This window comes from Hydra vulgaris, chromosome 11 (assembly GCF_038396675.1).
Source record: "Hydra vulgaris chromosome 11, alternate assembly HydraT2T_AEP".
Lineage (NCBI taxonomy): Eukaryota > Metazoa > Cnidaria > Hydrozoa > Anthoathecata > Hydridae > Hydra > Hydra vulgaris.
The window spans coordinates 24,466,979-24,478,917 of record NC_088930.1 but is presented as its reverse complement, the minus strand read 5'-3'; the positions used below and the strand labels follow the sequence as shown (position 1 = coordinate 24,478,917).

Here is an 11,939-nt window from a genome sequence, read left to right as displayed (position 1 = left end):
TGTGAATGTGAAACTCTTTGTTCGGAATGTCAAAAAAGTATTAAAGAAATAACTTACGTGTTATCTGAACTTAAAATATTAATGAATAATGTAAACAAACTTCTTGATTGCACCGACTCTTCTTCTTAAATTATTTTTTATGGTAATGATGATAAATTGTATTTTTAATTTTTTTTTAGACTACATAAAAAAAAAAATGGTAAAAATAACAGTACGAGCAACCAATAGTTTTATGACATTTAGTAACCACATCTCGATATATAGAACTATGTCCAAATTGTCAAAAAGCTAAAATTGTTTATGTGATGAACGAGCCAAAGAAAAAAATTTTATAATTTTTATTTTTATTTTTTTATTGTATTTTTTTAGATTACATAATAAAAAATGTCTTTTAAAAATCAAGTTGAAAAATTAATCACTCAACTTTTATTATTATCAGCTGGTATTTATGATGAAAGTCAAACGATACGAATGTTAACGCAACTAGCTGAATCTTGTCCAAAAAAAGATTGTACTGGTTTTAGTCTTTGTGAATCTTGTAAAGGAACTTATGATTACATTCATCGCTATAATCACGAAGAAAATATTAAAGAAACTGTACTTGAAATATTTGAAAATTATACTTTATTATAAATAAAATTTTTGTAATTACTTTTTTTAGGTTACATAATAAAAAAATGGATGTATTTTATGAAGGTATAATTGTTAAAAATGAAGATGGAAGTTTTGGTATCGTTAATGATAAAATTGTGAACATAGATCTTGCACCTCTTCTCTTTGAACTCGCGGGAAATGATATTTACAATAATATTCGTAATGATTTTAAAAAATGGGGCTGTTTGAAAGATTTCATCGTAAAGAAATGCCTCAAGAAGAATTTGATGATTTTGTAAAAGAAGATCGTCAAATCAAACCAGAAGAATTACGAGTAATCAGTTATTCAGAAGAAAAAAACCTTACCAATTGAAAAAGAAATTTTATTACAATGTTTATCAGCAATAGCATTTTCAGAATATGGTTTAACTCAACATGATTCAGAAATATGTGAGAAAGTTGCAAAAAAGATAGGCTGTATGGAAACATTACTCCATGTTATTTGTAAAAAACGTGAAATGTGTGTATAACCCTAACCCTAACCCTAACCCCTGACCCTAACCCTAACCCAGCAAAAAAAATTGGTTTGTCAGAAGTTTTGCTAAAAAAGACTAGGAAATATCATGAAAGCGAAATTCTTTATTAAGTTATTAAGTAAAAAAAAAACCTATTAACAGAAGATGAAATGATGGCTATAAAGTTTTTGTCGATTGTTAATGAACAAGACGATTTATCATCTATAGTGGAAAAAATCGTTGTCCAGAACATTATTTTTATGATGTTTTTTGTAAAATATGCTATTATGTATTTATATTCAAAATAAATTTTTTTTTTCAGCAAAATAAAAAAAAAAAGTTATCTTTACAACAACAAAAAGCGCTTCAATGGCTTGATGAAGAAAAGAATTTTTTTATTACTGGAGGTGCTGGATGTGGAAAAAGTTATATCGTCAAAGAAATTGCTCAAAGTATATAAATTTATAAAACAATACATATTACTGCAAGTACAGGAAAAGCAGCTCATTTATTAAATGGTGTCACTATACATGCTTTTGTTGGTATAGAAACTGGTGTTAAAAATTTAGATTATTATAAACGTCATTTGCATCCAGACATTAAAAAAACGTGGTTGGAAACTGATGTATTAATTATTGATGAAATTTCAATGATTAACGCTCAAACATTTGATTTATTACATTTAATAGCTCGTGAAATGAAACAATGTTATGATGAATTATTTGGTGGTATGCAAGTTATTGCTTGTGGTGATTTATTCCAATTACCACCTGTCAAAGGAGAATTTGTTTTTAAATCTAAAATATGGCAACAATACATGACACAAGTTCTTGTTTTAATCGAATGTTTTAGACAAAAAGAAGATGCTCAATTTTTTGAAGCTTTAAACGAAATAGGTTTTGGTAAAGTATCTAAACAAACTATCGAATATTTTATGTCTCGAAGTTTTGAAAAAGATGAAAATAATAATATTAAACATACAAGATTATTTAAAAAAAAAATGGAAGTCGATATTTATAACGATAAAAAAATGAATGATATAAAGGATGAAGGTCATTGGTTTTATGCTAAAGATGTTATTAAAAATCCAAACATACAATGTTCGTTTCAGATTCCAGCAGCTGTTTATCTTAAAATAGGTGCTATTGTTATGCTTGTGAGAAATATCAATGTGGTAGAAGGTATGTGCAATGGTACTATTGACACAGTCATTTTAATAGAAAATAATGCTGTTTGGGTTAGTATGAATAAAAAAGAAGTCAAAATTGAATGTGTCAAAGAAGAGATTTTAGATTGCTCTCATGCTGTTGTAGGCTCAAGATTCGGTTTACCTTTAAAATTAGCTTTTTCTTTTACTGTTCATAAAGCTCAAGGAAGTACAATGAATAAAGCAGTTGTTCAATTTAATTCAAAGGCTTTTATTAATAGTCTTTATTATGTTTCTTTATCACGAGTTTGTAATATTAATGATATTTTTATAATTATTAATAATAAATTAGAATTACGAAAAATATTTACAAGTATTACTGTTGATTCAGATGTTGTGGAATTTTATAAAAAATACTATAATTAATATAATTATATAAAAAATAAATGATATTTGAATATCAAACTGAGGAAACTAAATTTAGTAACAACAGTATATACACTGAACATTTTTTTTTCATCAAAGATGATTATAAAGATGAAGATATTATTGAAGAATCACAAATTTATTCAGAAAGTCAAAGTCCAAATGAAATTGTTTATCACTTAGAACAAAAAACATTGGAAGGATTTGTAACGCAAATGAAAAACAGTATTCATTTTGCTGACTTGTTTCAAAATTTTTTAATTGGTTATAATATTGTAACTTTATGTTGCAAATCTATAGAAGATAGTTATTGTAAAATAATGAAACGTTGTTACAGTTCGCCTGTTTATTTTATAAAACCTTTAGAAGGACCTACTAATTTACGTTTTGTTCAAGATGCCAATGTTTCTGCTGTTTTTAATAATTTAAAAAACGATAGTGGATGGAGGTTGATACGGTTATGTGATATTAAAATCAAATCTCTATCCAATTTAACAGAAAGGTCAATGATGAAATTACGAAATTTGGAATTGTCAGGTTTTAAAAGAAAAAATGCTCACGACAGATGAACAAAATCAAAAAAAGAAAAAATACAACAAAACATATTACGAAAAAAATAAAAAAAATGCTTTTGTTAAAACAACGAAAGAAGAGCAAAGAAAACAAAACAGATGAACAAATTCAAAAAAAGAAAAAACACAACAAAACATATTACGAAAAAAAACAAAAACTACTTTTATTTAAAAAACAACAAAAGAGGAGCAAAGAAATTGATGTAGACGAATGGTTTGGTGAATGGTATAGACCTCATTCTATAACACAATGGCAAAATTCGCTAAAAGGACAATCTTATGCTAAACTCTCATACGAACAAAAAAGAAAAATGTTTTTAGATTATAGTATTTTGTTTGAACCAGGATTATGTTTTTATTCTGCTTTTCTAATCTCTTTGTTGATTCGCCAATGGAATGTGTGCACAATTAAAGAATGGAATAAAAAAGTATTGGAAAAAAATGCGAGCGATTTATATTCAGAAGAAAATATTTTACAACTCCTTTTTGAAGATCAAGATGAACAAAATATTCTAGCTTGGAAAAACGCTTTATAAAATTTAAAAGAAAAATTTAAAACTATATCATTTCAAACTTTGATTGATTTGTGTCACTGTTTTGCTTACGAAAATACTTTTGATCGTATTAACATTAAAATTTTTGCCGTTAACAAAAGTAATACTAAAATTCGTTTGCTGCATTATAAATTAAAATCGCAATATAAAAGTACTCTTACAGAATTATTAAAAGTGGTATACGAAAGCGCAAACATTACCAAAGACGATCAAGATTCTCAAAGATTTTTTATTAACGACGAGGAAAGAAATAAAGCCAATCAACAAAAAAATACAAAAAGCACTATAAAAATTTGTATTTTTCAAAAAAACAATTCTTTTCATGCTATAAGCATGTTGAATGAAAAATTTTCGACTGTACATTTTTCTGCTAACAAGTCACGTGTTCTTTTTCAATGTTCAGAATGCGGACAAAAATTTACTGCAGAGACGCACGAATGTGAAGGTTATTATAAACTGGACAAATTTACATACAGCGATTGCATTAGTCACTATCGTCCGCAAAATTCGTTTATGTGTACAAGTAGAAACTTTTTTCCTTTTATAATGACGTTTGATTGTGAAACGAGTATTACAAAGTCTGAAGAAAATGCCACTTCCAAAGTCAAACCTTTATCTGAGTTGAGTTATCATTGTAATTCCATCGTCATTCAATGCATTCATGAAACATTAGCGAGAGAATGTTTTGGTTTGGATGAACAAGGACACGTGATCACTCAATGGATTTTTTATTATGAAAATACTATTGAAAGTTTAGAAAGAAATCCTTTAACGTCTCTACCTGCCTATTTTCAACCAGGAGTTTCTTTACTTCACAAAACACACAGACGCATATTGTGGGAAAAGTTAAATTCGACTCGTGAAAATAGCGAAAATTTAAAAATGGAATTACGAGTTTACAATTTAATAGCTTTAGCTGATACTTTGGTACGATTTGCTTATGAAATATGTTTACCGCGTTTTCAAAATTTAAATATATCATCTGAAGGAAGAAATTTAATATGGCAAGAAGAAAATCCTTTATGTTCTATTTGTAGATATCCTGCAGACAAAATACGTCAATCTGATGTTTATAAAAATAAATTTTCTCGCAAGACTCCTCAAGAAATTGAAAGATTAAATCAAAACGAATTTCGTAACGACAAACGAGTTCAAGTTGTTAATATTATGTTTCAAAGAGTACGTCGTTTAGAATTGTTCATGTTACCTTTGAATGTTCAAAATTATTTAATCGACGACGATGCATAAAAAATAAAACAAGATTTATTTTAAGTATCGAGTTTGTTTTACATTTGTTGTAGATGGTGGGAAAAATTTTAATACCTACCTGCCACCAACGGTTTGTTAAGTGATTATGTAAGAATAACCAGCGGATAACTTGTAGATTATATGAAACAATTGGCTTCCCTTATCATGACTGATCATTAACTCGAAAACTACTTTGATCAAGAATATACGGACTTGTTAGATGATCCCTACTTTTTAATCAAAATCTTTCGCAAATGTATCAACGAAGTAGGTAGTCAAAATACAGATAACCTCTATTTTTTGTTTCTTATGAGAAAGTTGAAGCAACCCGTCTACGAATTATGGTATCATTACATGTTGGTTTCTTTTAATTAACAATTTGAAAAAAAATTTAGTTTATCTAATTTTATTCAAGTTGAAAAAAATAGAGAAAAAGTTTTAAATAAATGTAAGCTTTTTCTCAACGCTTTTGAAGATTATCTAGTTATTGATCACGATCATTTTTCAAGACAAGTTTATGGATTAGCTCACGGTTATTGCAACAAAAATTTAGGCAGATATAGTCAACATTAGTCTTGTCCTATTTTTGCTCACAACGCTTCTTTTGATAACCGTATTATGATTGTAGAAGGTTTAAAAATTTTTTTGGATATTCCGTTATACGGTCATTTGGCTGAATCTGAAACAACACCTTTTCAAGCTTTTATAAAATATAGTAGCATGGAAGATGTTTTTGTTATATCTAAAAATGTGAGCAAAGTGAATATTATCTGCGTTGGTAAACATATTAGAATTGTGGATAGCTTAAAAATTTTAAATTGTTCCTTAGAACAAGCCAGTAGTATGTTATCTCAAAAAGCTTAAAATCAAATTGTCAACACAATGTTGCATTATTTACGACCTTTTCATCCTGAAATTAATAATTTACCCGACAATCAAGAGTTTAAAAATTGTTTTATTAAAAAAACATTTCCTTACTCGCAAATAACAGACGAACAATTAAACATTGAATATAAAACATTTCCACCTATTGAATTATTTGCTCAAAACGATTTAATGAAGTCTAAAAATGTGCAAGAAGAAATGAAAAAATCAAAGAAGCTTATGAAGGCGTTCAAAAATTGTGGAACTTTTTAAATTTAAAAACTTAAAATCCTTATTGCATATTTATACTGTGCTAGACACGGTAGTATTAGGTTCTGTTATGATTGACTTTGATGAACGAACATTTGAATTTACAAAATTTCATATTCTTAATCATGTTAGCATTTTTAGTTATACAAGCATATTAAATTCTGCCATCAGTTTAATTCCTGTTCAATTTCCTCCAACCAACAAACATCAAAAAATGATTTAAATGAGTATTCGAGGCGGCATGTCAACCAACGGTACACAAAAATACGCCATTGATACAGATTACTTTAAACCTAAAAAAAAAACTCAAATTAAACAGTGTATTAAGAGGGTGTTTAATTTTTATGGACGAAAATGGTCAATACGGTGGTGCTCAATTAAAACCTTCACCTTTTCACATGAAATATTTTTTTGATTTGGAATGTACTACTTTAGACGATGTGGTTCGAAAATATCATCGCGTTAATTTAAACGGATTTTTAACTAGTGCTTTAGTCCATTGTCAAATTACCATAAAACCAGAGTATCAAGATCACGTAGGAGGTTTTTCACCCATGGTAGAAAAAGAAATTATATCATTACAAGATTATTCTCCAACTGAAATTGCATCTAAACGTTATCTCAAGAACAATGGAAAATATACTATAGAAAAAGACAAAACCATTAAATTGGTCATGAAATTAAGTTCACATGAAACGTTTGAATTTTTAGACACTTTAATATGGTTGACTACGTGTTGTGGATGGGTTGTTGAAAAATTTACAAAATACTTCCTTTATGGCGTTATCCTTTAGTTAAAAAAATGGTAAAAAGAAACATGGGAAAAAGAAAAGAAGCCATTAAAAAGGGGGACAAAGTAGTCGATGCTTCTTGCAAATTACAAATTAACGGTCATTACGAAACATTAAGTCAACAAAATGCGCAAAAACTAAATACTTTTTTATCAATCACGAAGAAAAAGCATTTTAAAACATCATTGAAAATTTTCAAAACATTCGCCATGTTTTAATTCGAAGAGGTCAAACGGATAAAAATATTAAATTGTTACTCCCTTTTCATTTTCAAAATTTATTATATAAACTGATCGATGTTTATTGGTGTTGAACCTGAAAGATATAAATTGGAAGTTTTTGAAAAAAAAGTATGTTTAGATTATTACGAAACTCTCGATTTTAATAACGACGATTATTTTAAAGAAAATCTTTTCAATTTGATGAGCAATGTCAAAACCAAAAGTATTTTATTTCACGATGAAAACAATCATCATGAAATGAAAGGCGTTTTTGAACTCTTAAAATCAAAAGATCATAAAAATGCTCTCATTTTAACAACCAACGAAAAATGCAAACTTATTAATAAATCTTTACGTATTGTAGCTTCACAAATTTTATCTTATGCAAAACTTAACGTAGGGCGTTTTAGTTGGGAATTGGGACAAGAATTAAAAAAATGGAGCTGAAAAACATTTGGTAGTAACAGATACTGATTCTGGTTGTTTTTTCATTGCTCAAAAGAAAAATAAAAACAATATGCTTTCTTCATCGTTTCGCGAAAAAGTAGAAGAATGGATTTGTTTTTTAAAATTTGGTGATCGTTGGACGGATTACTCCAATTATAAAAAAACTCACCCTTTTTATTTCACTCTTTACGCCAAAGAAACGGATCATTTTCAAAACGAAATACCTCCTCCCTATTACATTGCTCAGGCTTTTGCTATGGGACCTAAATGTTATAGTGTTCACAGCGTCAACGGAGACGAAGAAAAGGAAAACTATTACAAAAATAGAGCTAAATGAGTACCCATGTCTAAACTCTTATTTTCAAATTATGTTAACGGCTTTGATACCTTTGCTGCAAAAAGATTGTGTAGACCACTTCCTTTTCCAGTGGTAAAAGAAAATCAACCTATCGAACAAAATAGAATGAGTGTCAATTACAATCAAGTTGAAATACAAACGCACGCTATTGATTTTTTAAAAAGATTTACACAAAAAAATTATGTTTATGATAACGGAGTCATGACTGAAATTCGAGATCATTATCTTTTGGAACCGATACGAAAAGCCAATTTAAATGTTTTACCCGATATAGAGAAATTTTGTAGCGATGAACACATTCAAAATTTACTTGAAATTGAAAAAAATATTATAAAAGAATCAGAGCGTTATTATACAATGGCGATTTTTAATCGAAAAGTTTAGATACCTTTTTTTTAGTAGAAAATACAGAAAACAAAGTTCAATATTATCACAATAAAAAGTGATTTTTTACTTCTCGTTTAATTCTATTCACTCTAAACGGACGCGAGTTAATCCCTGAAGCATTTTTAAGTTGTTGTACAGAATGCTTACTTGAATATTTGAGTTTTGTATGTCATCTAGGCTGTTATGAAGAAGATTGTGAGCATTGTGAAGATTTTAATAGAATACATTATAATTGTTCTTGTCATTTAGCGAAAAAAAACGAATCATAATCTAATAGAGGACACTATATTACTAACAGAATTAGCATAACGATTGGCGAACAATTGGAAACCTTGTGTAAGATATTTAAAAGTGCACAAAAATCAACTCGATTTTTTTGACGACGATTATAAATATAATTATCCCTAACCCTAACCCTAACCCTAACCCTGACGATTATAAATATAAATATCGAAGAAAAAAGTTTTTAAATGTTAAAAATATTGAATCGTAACAGGACAAAAGAACAATTACTTTACGCATTGGATAAAATACCAAGAATGGACATTAAAAAAATTATTTTAGACCGTTTTTTGTAAATTTTTTTTTGTAAAAAAAAAGATATAAATTAAAATTTTTTTTTTATTAATATTAAAAATGGAAGAAAAAGAAGAAAAACCTCTTGAACAAAAACGCGAAACTGTGGAGCAACTTGCAGAGATACCGTTAGAAAAAAAAGATGGTAGATCTATAACCGAAACATTAAACGAAAAAGGTTTTTAGGATTTTTATTTAAAAGGAACATCAAAAGAAACTGAACTCAAAGACGGAGAAAGCAATTCACAAGTTAAATTTAATATTTTTAAACCTACTCAAGATGTATATCCTGAAAATGCAATTATTACAGGACCTACAAACAGCGGAAAATCGACTATGGCCAAAGAATTATTACATTGTGGAAAATTTCCTAATGCAGAAATGTTATTTGTGATACAAATGAGAGAACCTAGGGAATCTCAACACAAAACATGGAAAAATATTATCGAATCTTCTAAAAATAATTTAGAAGCTTATCATATTATAACAGTTAACAGTCCAGAAAATTTAGATTCAGTAATACAGAGAGCCATTGGTTTTTCCAAAGATAAAAACTGTATTCAAAATAGCGATTATCGACTATTAAAAACAATACTTTTATTCGATGATATTAGTGCTTTTTGCTTAAAAAGTCAACAATATACTAGCGCATATTCTAGCGGTTCTCATCACGGAGTAGGTAACATTACTATATTTCATTCTGTACCTTCTAAAGCCAGTCAATGTTGGAACAATTTAGTGTCTCATTACAAATGTATTATTTCTTTTGATAACAACAGCGAGATTGAAAAAATATTTAAAAATGATTTTCCTTCTACTGGCAAAGTGCATCATCACGTTATAAGCGTTATCATCACGCTATAAGAAACTTCTAATCAACACGGACATTTGGATTTATTTAGAAGAAACTCTTCGGTAGCACGCTTGAGAACGCAGATTACGAGTAAAGAACAAAAAGTATTTATTCCAGTAGACGCTCAAGGCAAATTGGACTTTGATTATAAAGACACGAGCGTTAACAAAAAAATTGTTAGTTTTCAACCCTTTCCCTATGTCAAGGCTCCCAAATTAAAAAATCATTATTATCTCAAATCTCATCAACAACTATAATCAAGATCTCAAATCTCATCTCTCAATATATATATAATATCATAATCTCAAATCTCATCAACAACTATAATCAAGAGAAGGAGAATAAACCCAACGAGGAAGATAAAAACAATATAAATAAGGAAAAAGAAAATGTTATAAAAAAAAGAAAATGGAGTGAAAGCGAAAGTGCAACACAACTACTCGAAGAAATTAAAAGACAAAAACGATATGGATTGTACAAATCTTCAGACGAATCTTCAGACGAATCTTCAGACGAATCTTCAGACGAATCTTCAGACGAATCTTCAGACGAATCTTCAGACGAATCTTCAGAGGGTGGACCCAGTTCTGATTCTGAATGATTGGGAAAGCGAAGAATTTTTACGAATTTTACAAAACGATTACGATTATGCAATCCTTCAAATAAAGCGAGTAAACGTCAAGCCATGAGACAAAAGTTGGCTGTTCGAGGACAAATTTTTATCCCCAAAATGAAAAGAAGAAAAGACATTGATGAAAACAAAATTAAAATATGGATGAAAGAATTTTTGACACGTTTTAATGCTGTAAAAATGTTAAAATGCGAACTTCTATCAGATCACGAAAGACATCAAATAAAAAACGCTTTTCAAGATTACGTTTGTATTGAAATTAAACTTATTGTCAAAGAATATTTATATCCGTATTCAAAGTTTAACGAAAACGGAAAAGTCATCACGAAAAAAGAAAAAATGAAAGATAAAAATCAAGCTATATCAGACTTTGTTTATAACAATTACGACTTTTTAAAAGAATATTTCAACTCTACTCGTTTTAAACTTTTTCACAAAATTATAAATTAATATGCTAATAAGTTAATGTCATTCGACACTATACAACCTACAAAAACTGTAATCGATTTATTAAGACAGCAGTTTGACGTTGATTTTTGTCAAAAAGATTTGTATTTTCAATATAATTTGTATTTTTATGAAACATGAATGATATAGACCTTATCACGAGTCTCCTTTATTAACTTTGCGTAAAGTATTAGGCAAAAATGCCTACAACATGGATGTTTTTAATAAAAAATTATTACAAATGGATGAACAAGAAAACACAGAAGTTAACCTAGAATCTGAAGAAACAAACAGATCGGATTTGTCTCAGCGTATCCTAAGATATGATTTACCCTCTTCTTTTTAATTATGCAGATCCCATCAATCTCGAAAATCAAATCGCTGGTGAAGTAAGCTTTCAACAAAATTTAAATGCATTGCTACCTTTAGATACTATGCTGAACAGCGATCTGGCTACAAGTTTAATAAGCGATCAAGAAAAATGGAAAACATATCTCAACGTGGGAGGAGATGCTTATGCTTTAAAAACCATTTTAAATTTGAATAAGCAAAGCGAATTCAATGATCAAATTGATCCAAGAAACATAAGCAAATCTTTAAGAATGATGAGAAATTTAAAACGATTTCCTATTCAAGACAGCTCTCTTACTACTACGCCTCCTTCATCTATTCAATCTACATTAAACACTTTACCGCGTTCTACTACTTTAAATACTATTCCATCTACTCATAAAAAAGTTTATTCTTTGACACCTCTTAATAAATTTTTAATTTTTCACGAAACAGCCAATTCGAGCGAAATTCTAGAACAGCTTTATAGAAACGAATCTGTAAAAAAAATTCCCAACTTACCTAAACATCTCGTCGACATGTGTAAAAATCAAGTCAATTATCGATTTGGATCGCATCAAATTTCTTTACGCGTTTACAAACCGAGAAACAAAAAAGCCACTCTGAACAATTTAAAAATTTATATTTTATATCAAGCCAATGTCGTAGATGTAGAAGAATCCATAGCTAGTATTAATAACAATGTCA

At 28.6% G+C, this 11,939-nt stretch overlaps 2 protein-coding genes across 2 annotated transcripts; both read left to right on the top strand.

Annotated features, from left to right (window-relative positions):
• Positions 1–829: 829 nt before the first annotated feature.
• On the top strand, positions 830–2,682 carry LOC136086939 (ATP-dependent DNA helicase PIF1-like). The gene is made up of 3 exons (XM_065809440.1): positions 830–928; positions 1,432–1,561; positions 1,604–2,682. The coding sequence occupies exons 1-3, from the start codon at positions 830–832 to the stop codon at positions 2,680–2,682; spliced, it is 1,308 nt and encodes a 435-aa protein (XP_065665512.1).
• A 6,348-nt stretch (positions 2,683–9,030) lies between these two features.
• LOC136086938 (glutamic acid-rich protein-like) lies at positions 9,031–10,424 on the top strand. Its single transcript, XM_065809439.1, has 3 exons — positions 9,031–9,115; positions 9,173–9,790; positions 10,156–10,424. The coding sequence occupies exons 1-3, from the start codon at positions 9,031–9,033 to the stop codon at positions 10,422–10,424; spliced, it is 972 nt and encodes a 323-aa protein (XP_065665511.1).
• The last annotated feature ends 1,515 nt before the right edge of the window (positions 10,425–11,939 follow it).